This window comes from Nerophis ophidion, linkage group LG08 (genome assembly GCF_033978795.1).
Source record: "Nerophis ophidion isolate RoL-2023_Sa linkage group LG08, RoL_Noph_v1.0, whole genome shotgun sequence".
NCBI classification, from domain to species: domain Eukaryota; kingdom Metazoa; phylum Chordata; class Actinopteri; order Syngnathiformes; family Syngnathidae; genus Nerophis; species Nerophis ophidion.
Window position 1 is genome coordinate 9,924,622 of NC_084618.1, and position 21,221 is coordinate 9,945,842.

The following is a 21,221-nucleotide window of genomic DNA, read 5'->3' on the forward strand; positions in this document are numbered from 1 at the left end:
TGTGGGTGGCACTGGGAGCAGGTGGGTAAAGTGTCTTGCCCAAACCCACACAACGGCATTGACTAGGATGGCGGAAGCGGGAATCGAACCTGCAACCCTCAAGTTGCTGGCACGGCCGCTCTACCAACCGAGGTAAAACCGCCGACCCCTGTCTTAAAGGGACAGAAACTTAGACACTTAAGCTCCGAAAGGGACAAGCGGTAGAAAATGGATGGATGGATAGTTTATACTGCGGGTTTTGCAACATCTGGCACATAAAGCACAGCAAGACGGGACCAAAGGTCCACAATGGACATCAGAACATGGAACACACACACACACACACACACACACACACACACACACACACACACACACACACACACACACACACACACACACACACACACATCTAAATCATTTCCCAATTCCAAATATGACCCCAAGATCAATTACAGCTCCTTGCTTATTATTAGCACTAATGTGCGCTAACTATAGCTTTAATTCTAGTATTGCACATGAATTGCAGCTAAAGGAGCAAATAAAGTCTTTTTTTAATTTCCCTTTTAGAATGAAATGATGGCAATCAGATGAGTCGTAATAAAACTTCACACATTTAGTTCAAGCAAGAAAGCTGCAATGCAGAGTGCAACAATTAGTGCAAGTGTCACCCCTTAATGAGTTAGTGTGTGTGTGGGGGGGGGGGGGGGGGGGGGGTTGGGGCTCAAAGGTGAAATACCTGGCGCGGTGATCTCCCCAGAATCCAATAAAGAGGACAAAGAATAGATCCTGTCGCGGCGCAGCAGCGAGGACGAGCTTCCGGAGCTTCTGGAGCTTCTGGAGCTTCTGGAGCTTCCAGTGCGGGTCCGCCCGAGCACAGCTGCTGCTGACGCACCACCGCTGAAACCGGAGAGTCTCTGCAGGTGCGCGCAGAAACTTCCAGAAAGATCCAAAAGATTAATACAAGCTCGGGTTTCAATTAATATTCAGAATGTGCTCTAGTTCCTCTGTCATTTTATTCATATATATTTATTATTAAAAAATTTTTACTGCGTATGTTTTATTTCTATATTTATATTGTATATATATTTAAGTAACGTAATTAATATTATAAGATATTATAGTAGTTTAAAAAAAGAGTAAGTGCGACGCTTCTAGTCGGAACTATTTTTTTCAACCGGAAGAGGGGCTTTTAGGAAGTGACGCCGTTACCATAGAAACCCAACCACACTTCCGCAAGTCCTGCGTCGTAACAACAACAACAAAAGGTTTGTTTCGCCTTCAATTGTTGGACGTTTTTGTTTGGATTTCAACACTCGGACATAATTAAACGACGACAACATGAACTGTAACGTATCTGCATTTAGGATATGTTTATTAAAAACGGTGAACCGAATAGATGATTATGTATCGTGTTTGTGTAACTTTACGGCAGGTCTGGACAATTATTTTGACCTGGAGGCCACATTTACAGAAAACAATGTTTCTGGTGGCCTGTATATCTATCTATATTTATATATATATATATAAATATATGTATAAATATAAGCACGCACACACAAAGGTATATACAAACCCCATTTCCATATGAGTTGGGAAATTGCGGGTCGGCAACCCGCGGCTCTTTGTCGCCGCCCTAGTGGCTCTCTGGAGCTTTTTTTTAAAATATATGAAAAATGGAAAAAATGAGGGGAAAAAAACATATTTTTTGTTTTAATTTGGTTTCTGTAGGAGGACAAACATGACACAAACCTACCTAATTTCTATAAAACACATTTTTTATATTAAACATGCTTCACTGATTCGAGTATTTGGCGAGCGCCGTTTTGTCCTACTCATTTTGGCGGTCCTTGAACTCACCCTAGTTTTGTTTACATCAGGGGTCACCAACACCAGGTCGCCCGTAAGGACCAGATGACGAAAAATAGCTCAAATAGCAGTACTTACCAGTGAGCTGCCTCTATTTTTTCAATTGTATTTATTTACTAGCAAGCTGGTCTCGCTTTGCTGGACATTTTTGATTCTAAGAGAGACAAAACTCAAATAGAATTTGAAAATCCCAGAAAATATTTTTAAAACTTGGTCTTCACTTGTTTAAATAAATTCATTTATTTTTTTTACTTTGCTTCTTATAACTTTCAGAAAGACAATTTTAGAGAAAAAATACAACCTTAAAAATTATGAGGATTTTTAAACACATATAACTTTTTACCTTTTAAATTCCTTCCTCTTCTTTCCTGACAATTTCAATCAATGTTCAAGTATATTTATTTTATTATTGTCAATAATAATAAACACATTTTAATTTATTCTTCAATTTAGCTTCAGTTTTTTCGACGAAGAATATTTGTGAAACATTTCTTCAAACTTATTGTGATTAAAATTCCCCAAAAATATTCTGGCAAATCTAGAAAATCTTTAGAAACAAATATAAATCTTATTTCAAATTCTTTTGAATTTCTTTTAAAATTTTTGTTCTGGAAAATCTAGAAGAAATAATTTGTCTTTGTTAGACATATTGCTTGTTTCAATTTGTTATATACTCTAACAAAGTGCAGATTGGATTTTAACCTATTTAAAACATGTCATCAAAATTCTAAAATTAATCTTAATCAGGAAAAATTACTAATGATGTTCCATAAATTATTTTTTTTATATTTTCAAAAAGATTCGAATTGGCTACTTTTTCTCTTAATTTTTTCGGTTGAAAGAGTCAAAATTGAAGATAAACTATATTTCAAAATTGTAGTTTCATTTTTTTTTCTCGTGTTTTTCTCCTCTTTTAAATTAAGTGTTTTTTTTTCAGCATTCATTCTCTACAAAAAACTTTCCGTAAAAAATCTACGACGGAATGACAGACAGAAATACCCATTTTTTTAATGTATATAGATTTATTTATTAAAGGTAAATTGAGCAAATTGGCTATTTCTGGCAATTTATTTAAGTGTGTATCAAACAAGAAGTAGCTCTTGCTTTCAAAAAGGTTGCTGACCCCTGGTTTACATGCATAACTTTCTCCGACTTTCTAAGACGTGTTTTATGCCACTTCTTTTTCTGTCTCATTTTGTCCACCAAACTTTTAACGCTGTGCATGAATGCACAAAGGTGAGTTTTGTTGATGTTATTGACTTGTGTGGAATGCTAATCAGACATATTTGGTCACTGCATGACTGCAAGCTAATCGATGCTAACATGCTATTTAGGGTAGCTGTATGTACATATTGCATCATTATGCCTCATTTGTAGCTATATTTGAGCTCACTTGTTCCTTTAAGTCCTCTTAATTCAATTCATATCTCATGACACACTATCTGTATGTAATATGGCTTTTAATTTTTTGCGGCTCCAGACGGATTTGTTTTTGTATTTTTGGTCCGATATGGCTCTTTCAACATTTTGGGATGCTGACCCCTGGTTTATATTAACGTACCAAGAAAAGATAAACCGCGAAGCAGTCACGTGACTCGGTACTTCTTAACACTGAGTGTTATAAATGCTCTTTGTACTATTTTAATTGTGACTGTACTTTCTCTACTTTTGAATACCTACGACAAAACACCGTTGGGGTAGAAATTAGTTAGTTGTCTAAATCTAGTTTTTCAGATAATCACAAAACATAAAAGACTTGATGTAAAAAAAAAAATAGGGTTCCAAGATGGCGGCAGTGTGGCTTGTTGACATTTTTGAATGCAAATGCTTGTTTCTTGTATTTCGTCATTTTCGCTTTGCTTTGTGCTATATTAGTCATGACTGTACTTTGTGCACTTCCCTGCAGAGGAAACACAAATGGATTCAGAGTACGTGAAGAAACATTTGGGCCAATGTTTGGCTGAGGGACTGTCTGAAGTGGTGGAGCAGCGGCCCATGGACCCCATACAGTTTTTGGCCCACTGGCTCTACAAGTACAACGCCAACGTTGAATATGAAGCCAAGGTAAAACAACAAAAATGAAGCCAAGGTAAAACAACAACAATTAAAGCTGCAAGCAGCGTTGGTCTGGTCCACCTTTGGCTACTCAAGCCCTGGTCTAAGTCAGACCAACATAGAGGTTTTTATTTCATGTCTCTACGACGTTTCTAACAGAAGTTACATGCAGTTTTGTCTGGGTTTTTTCCTAGGGGGCGCTATAGCGCAATTTTTATTTTTAGGGTTTGGTTTTTTATTAGATGACAATTTTCGCCAGTCCTGATGTGTGTGTAAAATTTGGTGAGTTTTAAAGCATGGTAAGTGGGTCAAATTACAAATCGGCGTTTCTGGATGTTGTTGATAAATGGCTTTCGCTTTGTATAGTAGAGCTTTAACTTGCACCCCTAAAGGGGTCAAATTACAGCTCAAAGAGGCAAAAATGACATTTTTTAGGCAACTTTGCGCAGGGGTTCTTTGAAAGGCGCGTAAAATCAAAACCGGAGCAGTAATCAAAACTTTGTTCCATACTTTTAATCAGAAGGGTTCAATCTCTCTCCTGTGCGAGTTTGAAGCCGAAACGACAAACGCGCTCAGAGGAGATAACGTTTGAAAAAAGGTGACGGGTGTTTACAAAACTTTTATTTTGAAGGGGTCATTTTTAACTTCCTGTTGATTTTTGCCGAAGGATGTCAATTATCTAAATGTAGGTCTAAGTGAGACCTACATAGAAGTTTTTGTTTCATGTCTTTACGGCATTCCTACTGGAAGTTACAAGCAATTTTGTTTGTGTTTTCTTCCTAGGAGCAGTTTTTGCTGTGTTTAGCGCAATTTTGAGTATTGGGATTTGTTTTTTTCATTAGATTGCAATTTTCGCCAGTCCTGATGTGTGTGCCAAGTTTGGTGAGTTGTGAAACATTTTAATGGGGTCAAATTACAGCTCAAAGAGGGAAAAATAGCATTTTTTGCAAAATTTTTGTCGATTTTTACCCTAGAAGATACAATTAGGAAATTTAGGTCTAAGTTAGACCTACGTGACAGTTTTTGTTTCATGTCTGTACGACATTCCTAACGGAAGTTACAAGCAGTCTGTTTTTCTTTCATTCCTAGGGGGCGCTAGCGCGCAATTTTGATTTTTCTGGTTTGGCTGCCTAAAAAGTTGGGAAGGTATGCCAGACCGACGTGTGTGTCAAATTTGGTGAGTTTTGAAGCATGTTAAGGGGGTCAAATTACAGCGCATAGGTGCGCAATAAAGAAAGAAAGAAAGAAAGAAAGAAAGAATAATAAAACGCACCAGTTTCAATAGGGTCCTTGGCCCATTGCAAAAGGAGTCCTTTTGCAATGGGCCAAGGACCCTAAATATGAAGCCAAACAAAAATGAAGCCAAGGTACAACAAGGTCGTGTGTTGTCTTTGCCACTGAGGGGCGCTGTGGTCCAACATGTTGCTATGGTCACACTGTCACAGTCCAGAAGTGGGGGGCCCTTAGGGAGATTTTAGGGTGTGTTCGTTCACTTTTGTCTAAAAGCGCCAAATTTGGTACAGATGTAGATCAGGGCATAGTTAAATTATTTAGCTGGGGCGCCACAGCCCCCACCTCAACACGCTTTTGTCTCTACATTGGAACCACATGAGCTACAAATCCTGTCTATTTCATGTTTTTTGACAATTAGAAATATGATGGGAAAATTATCTTTAGGATTGGGTGTGTCGGGACACCTAATTAGCATATTTCCAAGATGGTGGCTGTGTAAAAATTGGGTGTACCTTTAGTACACCTCTCCCGTCCAAAGGCAAAACCTAGTAACTCACTTCTAGCTAATTTTGAGAAAACAAAGGAACACCAATCTATCTTGATGCTGTCTCACAAAGATCTGCAAAGTCATCAAATGTTTTCTTGAGGTTGCATTTTCTTGCCGATTGAGCCATGGATTGAATCTGCTCTCATGAACGTGTGCCCTTTCACCAGATATGTTATCACAATCTCGGGTGGGCCCCATTCTGCGTTTGCACATTGGGCAAGAGCCGTGTACAGTGTCCAGTTTTTATTTGGACCTCCACAGTTATCTGAGTATGCAAGGGGAAGAACCAAGAACAATACATTTAATGAAGGTGCTTGCAACGTCCTGGGCCCATCCATCCATCCATTTTCTACCGCTTATTGCCTTTCGGGGTCGCGGGGGGCGCTGGCGCCTATCTCAGCTACAATCGGGCGGAAGGCGGGGTACACCCTGGACAAGTCGGCACCTCATCGCAGGGCCAACACAGATAGACAGACAACATTCACACTCACATTCACACACTAGGGCCAATTTAGTGTTGCCAATCAACCTATCCCTAGGTGTATGTCTTTGGAGGTGGGAGGGGCCTATCCCCAGGTGCATGTCTTTGGAAGTGGGAGGGGCCTATCCCCAGGTGCATGTCTTTGGAGGTGGGAGGGGCCTATCCCCAGGTGCATGTCTTTGGAGGTGGGAGGGGCCTATCCCCGTGTGCATGTCTTTGGAAGTGGGAGGGGCCTATCCCCAGGTGCATGTCTTTGGAAGTGGGAGGGGCCTATCCCCAGGTGCATGTCTTTGGAGGTGGGAGGGGCCTATCCCCAGGTGCATGTCTTTGGAGGTGTGAGGGGCCTATCCCCAGGTGCATGTCTTTGGAGGTGGGAGGGGCCTATCCCCAGGTGCATGTCTTTGGAAGTGGGAGGGGCCTATCCCCAGGTGCATGTCTTTTGAGGTGGGAGGGGCCTATCCCCAGGTGCATGTCTTTGGAGGTGGGAGGGGCCTATCCCCAGGTGCATGTCTTTGGAAGTGGGAGGGGCCTATCCCCAGGTGCATGTCTTTGGAGGTGGGAGGGGCCTATCACCAGGTGCATGTCTTTGGAGGTGGGAGGGGCCTATCCCCAGGTGCATGTCTTTGGAGGTGGGAGGGGCCTATCCCCAGGTGCATGTCTTTGGAGGTGGGAGGGGCCTATCCCCAGGTGCATGTCTTTGGAAGTGGGAGGGGCCTATCCCCAGGTGCATGGCTTTGGAGGTGGGAGGGGCCTATCCCCAGGTGCATGTCTTTGGAGGTGGGAGGGGCCTATCCCCAGGTGCATGTCTTTGGAAGTGGGAGGAAGCCGGAGTACCTGGAGGGAACCCACGCATTCACGGGGAGAACATGCAAACTCCACACAGAAAGATCCTGAGCCTGGATTTGAACCCAGGACTGCAGGACCTTCGTATTGTGAGGCAGACGCACTAACCCCTCTGCCACCGTGAAGCCCACGTCCTGGGCCAATCTTCCAAAAATCCCCTCGTGCCATAATATCACATAATCAGCTTGACCGTCGGCCCCCATTCCTGCAAATGTCTCATTAAAAGGGAACATTATCACAATTTCAAAAGGGTTAAAAACAATAAAAATCAGTTCCCAGTGGCTTGTTGTATTTTTGGAAGTTTTTTTCAAAATTTTACACCTCCCGGAATATCCCTAAATAAAGCTTTAAAGTGCCTTATTTTCGCTATCTTCGAAAGCACCGTCCATTTCCCTGTGACGTCATACAGGGCTGCCAATACAGACAACATGGCGGTTGCCAGAGCAAGATATAGCGACATTAGCTCGGATTCAGACTCGGATTTCAGCGGCTTAAGCGATTCAACAGATTACGCATGTATTGAAACAGATGGAGGCAGAGAAAACGAAATAGAAGAAGAAATTGAAGCTATGGAGCGAATAGCTATTGACGCTATTCAGCCATAGCGTGGGTGTACCAAATAAAGTGGCCCATAGCACGGCTGCCTTATTAGCATCGCCGCTAAAATGTGCGGACCAAACGATCAGGACTTTCGCATCTTGTGACACTGGAGCAACTTAAATCCGTCGATTGGTAAGTGTTTGTTTCGCATTAAACGTGGGTATCTAGTTTCAAATGTACATACAGCTAGCGTAAATAGCATGTTAGCATCGATTAGCGTAGCATGTTAGCATCGATTAGCTGGCAGTCATGCCGTGACCAAATATGTCTGATTAGCACCTAAGTCAACAACATCAACAAAACTCACCTTTGTGATTTCGTTGACTTAATGGTTGAAAATGCATCTGCAGGTTATCCATACATCTCTGTGCCATGTCTGTCTTAGCATCGCCGGTCAAATGTGGAGACACTCTGGCACATTCAATGGGGGTCTGGCGGCTGGCCCATTCAATGGGGGTCTGGCGGAAGACACTTTGGCATCTTCGGGCCAGTGGTGCAACTTGAATCCCTCCCTGTTAGTGTTGTTACACCCTCCGACAACACACCCACGAGGCATGATGTCTCCAAGGTTCCAAAAAATAGTCGAAAAAACGGAAAATAACAGAGCTGAGACCCGGTGTTTGTAATGTGAAAATGAAAATGGCGGGTGTGTTACCTCGGTGACATCACGTTCTGACGTCATCGCTAAAAGACCGATAAACAGAAAGGCGTTTAATTCGCCAAAATTCACCCGTTTAGAGTTCGGAAATCGGTTAAAAAAATACATGGTCTTTTTTCTGCAACATCAAGGTATATATTGACGCTTGCATAAGTCTGCTGATAATGTTCCCCTTTAAAGACAATAAGGTGACTGACAAAGAAGCTCCGATTGGTCCCTTGAGATACTAGGTTTTTCTGTTGTATCTACGCGGTTATGTGGTAGTTGCTAGGTCCTGCTTACTTACGGAACAAATGACAATATCGCATACACTAATGTAAAGCATATCACCTAGGAACTCCAAAATTATTATCAGCTCAGTTTTGACCAAAATTGAGTTACTGGGTTTTCCCTTTGGACGTGAGACCTGTAGTGGTCTTTCTTTTTCTATTTGGACAAAAAGATATAAAAAGAACTAAAAACTTGTGGAAAAATAAACAAGTGATTTAATTCAGAATAAATATTTCTCCACATAGAAGTAATCATCAACTTAAAGTGCCCTCTTTGGGGATTGTAATAGAGATCCATCTGGGGCGGTATAGCTCGGTTGGTAGAGCGGCCGTGCCAGCAACTTGAGGGTTGCTGGTTCGATCCCTGCTTCCAGCATCCTAGTTACTGCCGTTGTGTCCTTGGGCAAGGCACTTTACCCACCTGCTCCCAGTGCCACCCACACTGCTTTAAATGTAACTTAGATATTGGGTTTCACTATGTAAAGCGCTTTGAGTCACTAGAGAAAAAGCGCTATATAAATATAATTCACTTCACTTCATCTTGGATTCCAAGATGGCGGCGTCCGAACGGGCTGCAACATTGCGGAGCTCCTGCTAAAGATGAAACATTTGGCAGAAATACCGGACAATTCCACAAACTTTATGGCTGGCTCACATCGTGGTCACTCCGTGATCACGTACGACCGCCAGACACTTCTGGATGTGGACACATCGGGCCGTTTTGGACCGATAGACACTTGCGTGCTAGACTTGCTAACTAGCATGGGAATACATCGGCGGCTACATCCAGCGGCCTGTGAAGCAGGGGAGTCTAGTAGCAGCGGGGGCCGTCTACGGAGCAGACGCCAGCGGTGTGATCGGAAACGCGGATGCCGAGCGGGGCTAAAAACAAAGCAGAAGGCTAATCCCCACAGAACACCACTTTCCTCCATCCCGAAGACGGATTTAGATGGAAAATGCGAGACTACTGGTCTGGGTAAGGAGTCAGTTAAATTAGAACAAGTTTTTTCTGCTTTGAGTGTTTCAGAGTTGGACATGTGTTTTACTGAGGTGGCTAACTATGATGCGTGCAGTTTATCAAAGCAACAAACAAACAATCGGAAAATCCCCGTTACTGAGGTGGCTAACCATGATGCGTGCAGTTTATCAAAGCAACAATCAAACAATCGGAAAATTCCTGTCGTATCAATTCCTAGATATGGTCGTAACTATACTAAATGCACCGGGCATAATAAACACAACATTATTAATATTGCTACTACGGATAATTTGATCAAAAACTCCCTAAAACAGCCCACTACCTATAATATAGGTTTTTTAAACATAAGATCATTGTCTCCTAAAACGTTGTTAGTTAATGATATTATCAGAGACAACAATCTTAACGTCATCGGTCTCAGCGAAACCTGGCTTAAACCAAACGACTTTTTTGCGCTAAATGAGGCATGTCCTCCTAACTTTACACATGCGCATATTGCCCGTCCGCTCAAAAGGGGTGGGGGGGTTGCACTAATATACAACGAAAACTTTAACCTTAGTCCTAACATAAATAATAAATATAAATCGTTTGAGGTGCTTACTATGAGGTCTGTCACACCGCTGCCTCTACACCTGGCTGTTATCTACCGCCCCCCAGGGCCCTATTCAGACTTTATTAATGAATTCTCAGAGTTCGTTGCTGATCTAGTGACACACGCCGATAATATAATCATAATGGGGGACTTTAATATCCATATGAATACCCCATCGGACCCACCGTGCGTAGCGCTCCAGAGTATAATTGATAGCTGTGGTCTCACACAAATAATAAATGAACCCACGCATCGCAACGGTAATACGATAGACCTAGTGCTTGTCAGGGGCATCACCGTTTCCAAAGTTACGATACTCCCGTATACTAAAGTATTGTCTGATCATTACCTTATAAAATTCGAGGTTCAGACGCATGTTCGTCAAACTAATAATAATAATAACTGCTATAGCAGCCGCAACATTAATACAGCTACAACGACAACTCTTGCTGACCTACTGCCCTCGGTAATGGCACCATTCCCAAAGTATGTGGGCTCTATTGATAACCTCACTAACAACTTTAACGACGCCCTGCGCGAAACCATTGATAACATAGCACCGCTAAAGTTAAAAAAGGCTCCAAAAAAGCGCACCCCGTGGTTTACAGAAGAAACTAGAGCTCAGAAATTATTATGTAGAAAGCTGGAACGCAAATGGCGCACGACTAAACTTGAGGTGCACCATCAAGCATGGAGTGATGGTTTAATAACTTATAAACACATGCTTACCTTAGCCAAAGCTAAATATTACTCAAATCTCATCCACCGTAATAAAAACGATCCTAAATTTTTGTTTAGTACGGTAGCATCGCTAACCCAACAAGGGACTCCTTCCAGTAGCTCAACCCACTCAGCTGATGACTTTATGCAATTCTTTAGTAGGAAAATTGAAGTCATTAGAAAGGAGATTAAAGACAATGCGTCCCAGCTACAACGGGGTTCTATTAACACTGACACGATTGTATATACGGCGGATACTGCCCTCCAAAATAGTTTCTCTCGTTTTGAGGAAATAACATTAGAGGAATTGTTACAACGTGTAAATGGAATAAAACAGACAACATGTTTACTTGACCCTCTTCCTGGGAAACTGATCAAGGAGCTCTTTGTATTATTAGGTCCATCAGTGCTAAATATTATAAACTTATCACTTTCCTCGGGCACTGTTCCCCTAGCATTCAAAAAAGCGGTTATTCATCCTCTTCTTAAAAGACCTAACCTCGATCCTGACCTCATGGTAAATTACCGACCGGTGTCTCACCTTCCCTTTATTTCAAAAATCCTTGAAAAAATTGTTGCGGAGCAGTTAAATGAACACTTAGCGTCTAACAAGTTATGTGAAACCTTTCAATCCGGTTTCAGGGCAAATCACTCCACGGAGACAGCCCTCGCAAAAATGACTAATGATCTATTGCTAACGATGGATTCTGATGCGTCATCTATGTTGCTGCTCCTCGATCTTAGCGCTGCTTTCGATACCGTCGATCATAATATTTTATTAGAACGTATCAAAACACGAATTGGTATGTCAGACTTAGCCCTGTCTTGGTTTAACTCTTATCTTACTGATAGGATGCAGTGTGTCTCCCATAACAATGTGACCTCGGACTACGTTAAGGTAACGTGTGGAGTTCCCCAGGGTTCGGTCCTTGGCCCTGCACTCTTCAGCATCTACATGCTGCCGCTAGGTGACATCATACGCAAATACGGTATTAGCTTTCACTGTTATGCTGATGACAACCAACTCTACATGCCCCTAAAGCTGACCAACACGCCGGATTGTAGTCAGCTGGAGGCGTGTCTTAATGAAATTAAACAATGGATGTCCGCTAACTTTTTGCAACTCAACGCCAAAAAAACGGAAATGCTGATTATCGGTCCTGCTAGACACCGAACTCTATTTAATAATACAACTCTAACATTTGACAACCAAACAATTAAACAAGGCGACACGGTAAAGAATCTGGGTATTATCTTCGACCCAACTCTCTCCTTTGAGGCACACATTAAAAGCGTTACTAAAACGGCCTTCTTTCATCTCCGTAATATCGCTAAAATTCGCTCCATTCTGTCCACTAAAGACGCTGAGATCATTATCCATGCGTTTGTTACGTCTCGTCTCGATTACTGTAACGTATTATTTTCGGGTCTCCCCATGTCTAGCATTAAAAGATTACAGTTGGTACAAAATGCGGCTGCTAGACTTTTGACAAGAACAAGAAAGTTTGATCACATTACACCTGTACTGTATATACCTTTATATACATATATACATACATATATACCTATACTGGCTCACCTGCACTGGCTTCCTGTGCACTTAAGATGTGACTTTAAGGTTTTACTACTTACGTATAAAATACTACACGGTCTAGCTCCATCTTATCTTGCCGATTGTATTGTACCATATGTCCCGGCAAGAAATCTGCGTTCAAAGGACTCCGGCTTATTAGTGATTCCCAAAGCCCAAAAAAAGTCTGCGGGCTATAGAGCATTTTCCGTTCGGGCTCCAGTACTCTGGAATGCCCTCCCGGTAACAGTTTGCGATGCCACCTCAGTAGAAGCATTTAAGTCTCACCTTAAAACTCATTTGTATACTCTAGCCTTTAAATAGACTCCCTTTTTAGACCAGTTGATCTGCCGTTTCTTTTCTTTTTCTTCTATGTCCCACTCTCCCGTGTGGAGGGGGTCCGGTCCGATCCGGTGGCCATGTACTGCTCGCCTGTGTATCGGCTGGGGACATCTCTGCGCTGCTAGTCCGCCTACGCTTGGGATGGTTTCCTGCTGGCTCCGCTGTGAACGGGACTCTCGCTGCTGTGTCTTGGATCCTCTTTGGACTGGACTCTCGCGACTGTGTTGGATCCATTGTGGATTGAACTTTCACAGTATCATGTTAGATCCGCTCGACATCCATTGCTTTCCTCCTCTCTAAGGTTCTCATAGTCATCATTGTCACCGACGTCCCACTGGGTGTGAGTTTTCCTTGCCCTTATGTGGGCCTACCGAGGATGTCGTGGTGGTTTGTGCAGCCCTTTGAGACACTAGTGATTTAGGGCTATATAAGCAAACATTGATTGATTGATTGATCTGGATTCATCAATTTCATTCTAAACATCCATCCATCCATTTCCTACCGCTTATTCCCTTTTGGCGTCGCGGGGGGCGCTGGCGCCTATAGCATGTAAGATAGTTAGCAACTAGCATTGCAGTGGCTTCCGAGCGACTAACTCCGGGGTTCCTCGCTACCGGCTGTCAATTATCCCGCTAGTTGCCCGGCAGCCATTAGTGAGGCTGGAATGTATTATTTGAATATGTTAGTATTGCACGATAAAAAAGTTCCTGTAGGACCAATTTTATTTAAAACACAACTTTTTGCAGGATATATTAGTAGGGGGTCCCCGCTACATATCTCCCATCAGTTTTGGGGTCCTGGGCCCAGAGGACGTTGAAGACCACAAACATTGAATATGCTTTGAAAATAGAAAATAAATAAATATATATACTAGGCTTGTCAAACAATTCGAATGTTTAATCGCAATAATCGCATTTTGTTCATAGTTAACTTAAAATTAATCATGATTACTCGTAAATACATATAATTTTTCATCATTAATAGGCACTTCTATAGAGGCGTCCATGCATATTTTCCCGCTGTTCATCAGTCTTACCTTTTGTCAGACTCCCTGCAGGTGGACTGTGGTCCTAGGAGTCTATAGACATCACCCTTGACCAGGCTTATGTGTGGAAACAAAATGTTCCTTGCAGAAACAAGCCCGATTGGCACTTGTGGAGCAGGAGCGAGCCAGAGCTGCACAGGGGTCGCAGCCCCAGGAGGAGCCTGCTGCAAAAGTACTTTCTTGGTTTTTTCTTTGCACTTTGCTGTCTCATGTAGTCAGACACAGAATCCGGAAGGAAACAAAATGTTGTTGTGGTTCTCATAGGAGCAGCCGGCAGAGGGACCACTGCCTGCAACAGGGCCCTCAGAACCTGGTGACCCGGCAGGAGCCACTTCAGTACCCGTCGAGAACCCTGACAAGGAAGCCGACCGCCCTGAGCTGCCAGAGAGCCAGCAGGTCAAGGACCAGCAGGTCACGGACCAGGCAGACACGAACCAGCCAGACACTAACCAGCTGGTCACAAACCAGCCGGACACGAACCAGCCGGACACGAACCAGCCGGACACGAACCAGTCGGACACGGACCAGCAGGACACGGACCAGCAGGACACAGACCAGCAAGACACAGACCAGCAGGACACGGAAAATGAGCTTCAGGTGACAAATCAGCCCGGTGGTGTAGTGGTACAGGTGGTGGTGTGTCTTGCAACTCTCACGCTCATGCATGTGCATGCATTGTAGTCTTTCTGCTCTCCTAGACTTAGAATTTCAGCAGTTCTATAGGTTTATCCCTCCCAAATATGAGTCTGGACAACAAGGTTAAGGACCCTAAAAAGGAAGTACTCACTGGGCGGAATGAACCTTTAAAGCTACATGCATGCGGGAAGTAAGTTAGCGCTTCATTGGTCTGTGGGGTCCGTGGTCCAGACACATGCTCGTGTGTCCACCAGGTGAAGATGACAGAATCCTCTGTCTCTCTGCGATCTGGGGACCAACTGAGCTCCGCCGACGTGAACGTAGTGAAAACCGAAGTGGAGAAGCGCCCGCAGGAGGGACAGGGTGGACTGGATGATGAGAAGGTGGTAAAACATTGTTTGAGGTTTAGTTCTGGTGCTCCAAAGGCAGGTAAGTTTGGCACTGACATGATCAAATGGTTACCTTCTGTCTTCCTAATGAACTGCAGGAGCCCGGCCCGGCTGAAAGTGCTGAGCCGGCTCGCAATGAAGGCTCCGCCCCCAGCCACATGGCGCTTGAGGAACACCAAGGCCAGGAGCGACCAGACCAAACCAGTCATGGCGCCCCTGTAAGCCAACACGCAGAGAAGGTGAAAGGACTGGCGACTGTATCAGAACATAAGTCAGTACAGGAGAGGGTCTAGTTGGAACCAGAAACAGATGCTGGTTTCAAGAGTCCAGGCTAGAAAGAAGAGTCAGGCTGAGTGATTGGTGGTCTGCTTTCTAACTCAAAGAATTCTCCTGACACCCTTTCACCAGAAAGGCCAGGAGGACCAGCGCGCCGCATCCTCAGAGTCCGAGTCAGCGCGGATGCAGTCCCCTCAAGCCGGGTCCCCCCAGATGGAATCAACACGAGCAGATTCTGTGCCGACTGAGTCTATGCAGCTCGAGTCCTCTCAACCTAAGCTTGCACCGGTGGAGACCACGCAAGCGGAGTCCGGGCAGCGGGAGTACGCGCTGGATTGGTCTGAGTCCGCACAGCTCAAGTCTTTGCAGGTGGAGTCCACGCCGGACGATTCCTTCCAACCTGAGCCTGCACAGGCTGGGTTTAATCACGCTGAGGCAGCCCAGGTCGAATTCACACAGGTCTCTCAGCCCGGATCTGTCCAGGTGGAGTCCATGTTGGACAACTCCACACTAGCCAAGTCTGCACGGGCTGAGTTTAATCATGTTGAGGTCTCCATATTCGAATCCACACAGGTTGAGACCTCTCAGAACACGTCTATACAGGTGGACACCATGCTGGATGGATCTGAGTCCACACAGGTCAAATCTGAACAGGTGGAGTCCTCTCTAGTGGAGTCTGTAAAGGTGGAGTCCATGTTGGATGGGTCTGAGTCCATACAGCTCAAATCTGAACAGGTGGAGTCATCTCTAGCGGAGTCTGTAAAGGTGGAGTCCATGCTGGATGGGTCTGAGTCCATACAGCTGAAATCTGAACAGGTGGAGTCCTCTCTACTGGAGTCTGTAAAGGTGGAGTCCATGTTGGATGGGTCTGAGTCCATACAGCTCAAATCTGAACAGGTGGAGTCCTCTCTAGCTGAGTCTGTAAAGGTGGAGTCCATGCTCGATGGGTCTGAGTCCATACAGCTCAAATCTGAACAGGTGGAGTCATCTCTAGCTGAGTCTGTCCAAGTTGAATCCATACAGGACGAGACCTCCCAACCTAAGTCTGCACAGGTGGAATCCCTAAACACTGAGTCCTCCCTAGCGGAGCCAGCCCAGCTTGAGTCCATGCTAAATGCCAGCTCTCAACCCAAGTGCGCACAGGTGGAGTCCATAAAGGCCGAGTTATCCCTAGCCGAGGCCTCCCAGATCGGATCCACACAGGTTGAGGCCTCTCAGCACAAGTCCGCAAAAGTGGAGTCCATGCTGGATGGGTCTGAGTCCATAGAGCTCAAATCTGAACAAGTGGAGTCTTCTCTAGCTAAGTCTGCCCAAGTTGAATCCACACAGGTTGAGACCTCCCAACCTAAGTCTGCACATGTGGAGTCCCCAAACACTGAGTCCACCCTAACTGAGCCAGTCCAGTTCGAGTCCATGCAGAATGGCATCTTCCAACCAGAGTGCACACAGTTGGGGTCCATAGAAACTGAGTTATCTCAAGCTGAGGGATCCCAGATTGAATCCACACAGGTTGAGACTTCTCTTCCAAAGCCTGTGCAGGTGGAGTCCACGCATGCCGAGTCTTCACAGGCCAGGTCCACTCAAGCTCCTCAGATCGAATCTTCACAGCCTCAGTCTGGGTCTGCACAGGTGGAGTCCTCTCTGACTGAGCTAGTCCAGGTCGAATCCCAGTGCGCCAAGTCTAAGTCTGTGCGAATCGAGTCCAGACAAGCAGACTCTGTTCAGGCTGAATCTCCGCAGGGGGAGTCTACACAGTCTAAGATCAGGCAGGACGAGTCCTCTGCGTCTGCTCAAGTAGATACTCTACAGACCATGTCCTCGCAGGCTGAGGGCACTGAGGTCCTTCCTGGTGAAAAGCTCGAATCACAAACAGCAAAAACTGAAGAGACACCCAGTCCGAGCTCCCCTCTTCGTCTTCAAGACCGGGAAGAAGTTCCTGATCTCACCCAGGTTGGCCATCTTTGTTCTTAAGACTATGTAGATAGAAACATGTAGAACGTCTTCTCAGAAGAAGCTGATTTAGAGATAAAGGGTAGGTGACAACCTTTCCAGTTGTATGTCCGGTCAGGGTCCAGGTTTAAGGTCCAGGTTTAAGGTCCATGTAGCGTACTATCCGATGGAGGCAGAAAAAGCTGAAAGGAAGCGGCAGTGTTGAAGTCAGTGTTGGTTTGTTACAGGTGATATTAGCACCTTAGGCTGTGACACAGGTGAGAGTCAGTGTTGGTTTGTTACAGGTGACATTAGCACCTTAGGCTGTGACACAGGTGAGAGTCAGGAAGCAGCAGTGAGGTCACACTCAAGCAGAAAATGTCTACCTTTGGTTTTTAGCACTTTTTGAAAAGGCCACTGATTTTTGTGTCTTTTTCCAGGATGAAGATGGAGAATGAACGTCTGCTCGCTACTCAGAACTTCTTCAAACATTCACAGCACAGGTGCACAACATGTTTGTGTGAGATTGTGTTCCTTTTTCCACACAACATCGCACTTCAATCCATCGTAGAGGACACCATGAAGGCAAACTCACAACACAACTTTACATCACATCACAACACAACAACTTTACATCAAAACACAACAACTTTACATCAAAACACAACTTGTTTAAGTCACAACACAACAACTTTACATCACAACACAACTTTACATCACAACATAACTTTACATCACAACACAACTTAACACCGCAACACAGCTTTACATCACAAACCAACATTACATCACAACACAACTTTACATCACAACACAACTTTACGTCACAACACAACTTAACACCACAACACAACTTTACGTCACAACACAACTTTACGTCACAACAACTTTACGTCACAACAACTTTACATCACAACTTAACGTCACAACACCACTTCACATCATAACACAACTTAACACCACAACACAACTTTACGTCACAACAGAACTTTACGTCACAACACAACTTTACTTCACAACACAACACCACAACACAACTTTACGTGACAACACAACTTTACGTCACAACACAACTTTACATCACAACACCACTTAACACCGCAACACAACTTTACATCACAACACAACTTAACACCGCAACACAACTTTACATCACAAACCAACATTACATCACAACACAACTTTACATCACAACACAACTTTACATCACAACACAACTTTACGTCACAACTTTACGTCACAACACAACTTTACGTCTCAACAACTTTACATCACAACACAACTTTACGTCACAACAACTTTACATCACATCACAACTTAACGTCACAACACCACTTCACATCATAACACAACTTAACACCACAACACAACTTTACATCACAACACAACTTTACGTCACAACAACTTTAAACCACAACACAACTTTACGTCACAACAGAACTTTACGTCACAACACAACTTTACTTCACAACACAACTTAACACCACAACACAACTTTACGTGAAAACACAACTTTACGTCACAACACAACTTTACATCACAACACCACTTAACACCGCAACACAACTTTACATCACAACACAACTTAACACCGCAACACAACTTTACATCACAAATCAACATTACATCACAACACAACTTTACATCACAACACAACTTTACATCACAACAACTTTACATCACAACACAACTTTACGTCACAACTTTACGTCACAACACAACTTTACATCTCAACTTTACATCACAACAACTTTACACCACAACACAACTTAACGTCACAACACCACTTCACATCATAACACAACTTAACGCCACAACACAACTTTACGTCACAACACAACTTTACGTCACAACAACTTTACATCACAACACAACTTTACGTCACAACAACTTTACATCAAAACAGAACTTTACGTCACAACACAACTTTACTTCACAACACAACTTTACTTCACAACACAACTTAACACCACAACACAACTTTACGTGACAACACAACTTTACGTCACAACACAACTTTACATCACAACACAACTTTACGTCACAACACAACTTTACGTCACAACACAACTTTACATCATAACACAACTTAACACCACAACACAACTTTACGTCGCAACACAACAACTTAACATCACAACACAACTATACGTCACAACACAACTACGTTACAACACAACAACTTTACATCACAGCACAACTTTATGTCACAACACAACTATGCGTCACAACACAACTATGCGTCACAACACAACAACTTTACATCACAACACAATTTTACGTCACAAAACAACAATTTTACATCACAACACAACTCTACGTCACAACACAACAACTTCACATCACAACAACTTTATGTCACAACACAACTTTATGTCACAAAACAACAATTTTACATCACAACACAACTTAACATCACAACACAATAACTTTACATCACAACACAAAAACTGTACACCACAACATAACAACTTTACATCACATCACAACTTTACGTCACAACACAACAACTTCATGTCACAACACAACACATTTATATCACAACAAAACAACTTTACACCACAATACAACACGTCACAACACAACCACTTTACACCACAATACAACAACTTTTCGTCACAACACAACAACCTTACATCATAACACAACTTTAGATCACAACAACTTAACGTCACAACGCAACAACTTTACATCACAACACAACTTTAGGTCACAACAACTTTACATGACAATATAACTTTAGGTCACAACACAACAACTTTGCGTCACAACACAACAACATTTCATCACAACACAACTTTACGTCTATACACAACAACTTTACGTCACAACACAACAACTTTGCGTCACAACACAACAACATTACATCACAACACAACAACTTTACGTCACAACACAACAACTTTACATGACAACATAACATTAGGTCACAACACAACTAATTTACATCAGAACACAACAACTTGACATCACAACACAACTTTACGTCTATACCCAACAACTTTACGTCACAACACAACAACTTTGCATGACAACATAACATTAGGTCCCAGCACAACAACTTTATGTCACTATACAACACTGTTATGTCACAACACAACAATTTACGTCCCGATACAACAACTTTACGTCAGAACACAACTTTGTCGCAACACAACAACTTTTTATCACAACACAACAACCTTACGTCACAATAAAAAAGCGTTGACACAACTCTACGTCTCTCTCTCTCGCTCATTTACATATACATATATATGTATATATATAACGAAACAAATATATTAATAAAATAGAGAATGGTGTGTGACAAAAATCCAAGAGTGCGACTATGTGTGGGAATGACTTCCTGGGTGTTACCATGAGTGTTGAGCGAGAGGCCAGTCCAGAAGATCCGTGAGACAAGCAGGAAGTCAGGGCAAAAGCGTGGCGTTGGAGGTCCGTGTCTAAGCGGCAGGTGCAGATCCAAGAGGTGCAGATCCAAGAGGCAGCCCGGAAGGCAGAAGAAGAAGGAATGAGGAGACACACAGCTCATCAACGCGGGAACAGAGGTCTGCAGTTGGAGCGACAAGGAGGACACAAGACCATCAAAAACACGGGGGAGAAAAGGCAGAAAGAGATGGTTACGTTCTGGCACCGAATAGCAGGTTGGTCAGGCTTATGAAGGCAGGACCTCTCATTAGCTCCAGGTGTGCTGAATGCTGCTTGCAGGAGATGTGTGGCTGCGGGCGTGTCCCGAGGTGTGCTCTGCGGGGCTCATTGAAGAATGTACATTGTCACACTTTAGTCCACATTTATTACATATTCCTTATTTTTTAACCTTCATTTTAAGAGATTATAGTCAAGTGTTCAATGAGATTTGACCATTTTGTTGACATTTTTTTTGTGTGTTTTCCATATTTGTGTTGACATTTCCTTTCTGCCTTGATTATAATCACAGGAATAAAATATATTCTTCTTCTGCTCCTTATTCTCCATAGGTCATAAAAATGTTTAATAATTAGTGATATTTATCAATATGATAATAATATTCAAATAATGCTTAACGAAAAAAAATCATTTCCATAGTTAAATAAAAATAAGAGGGCAAATTCATGTTACACAGACGTTATTTCCTGCCACTAAACCTGCAGAAAATGATTATTCTTGGGTTTTTCTATGTTTATATTTCCTTACACTTTATGAAGCATTTTTTTTTTACATATTTTTGCA

At 43.1% G+C, this 21,221-nt stretch overlaps 2 protein-coding genes across 5 annotated transcripts in view; one reads left to right on the forward strand and one right to left on the reverse strand.

Moving 5' to 3' along the window:
* scn4aa (sodium channel, voltage-gated, type IV, alpha, a) overlaps positions 1-923 on the reverse strand; it is an 81,596-nt gene extending 80,673 nt beyond the window's left edge. The window contains exon 1 of the mRNA XM_061907654.1: positions 719-923. The gene's annotated coding sequence lies outside the window, so the exon portion shown is untranslated. The remainder of the gene's footprint in view (positions 1-718) is intronic.
* dydc2 (DPY30 domain containing 2) lies at positions 751-20,225 on the forward strand. 4 transcript variants are annotated; one of them, XM_061907658.1, is made up of 9 exons: positions 751-902; positions 3,755-3,912; positions 13,871-13,954; positions 14,047-14,379; positions 14,673-14,801; positions 14,906-15,046; positions 15,216-17,033; positions 17,453-17,492; positions 17,534-20,225. In XM_061907658.1, exons 2-8 carry the CDS (start codon positions 3,766-3,768, stop codon positions 17,468-17,470), a joined length of 2,670 nt encoding a protein of 889 aa, XP_061763642.1. In that variant the 5' UTR covers positions 751-902; positions 3,755-3,765; the 3' UTR covers positions 17,471-17,492; positions 17,534-20,225. The 4 variants fall into 4 exon arrangements, with proteins under 4 accessions (XP_061763642.1, XP_061763640.1, XP_061763643.1 ...); XM_061907656.1 differs by having other exon boundaries at positions 17,453-20,225; XM_061907657.1 differs by lacking the exon at positions 751-902 and adding an exon at positions 1,152-1,247 and having other exon boundaries at positions 17,453-20,225.
* Positions 20,226-21,221: the final 996 nt, after the last annotated feature.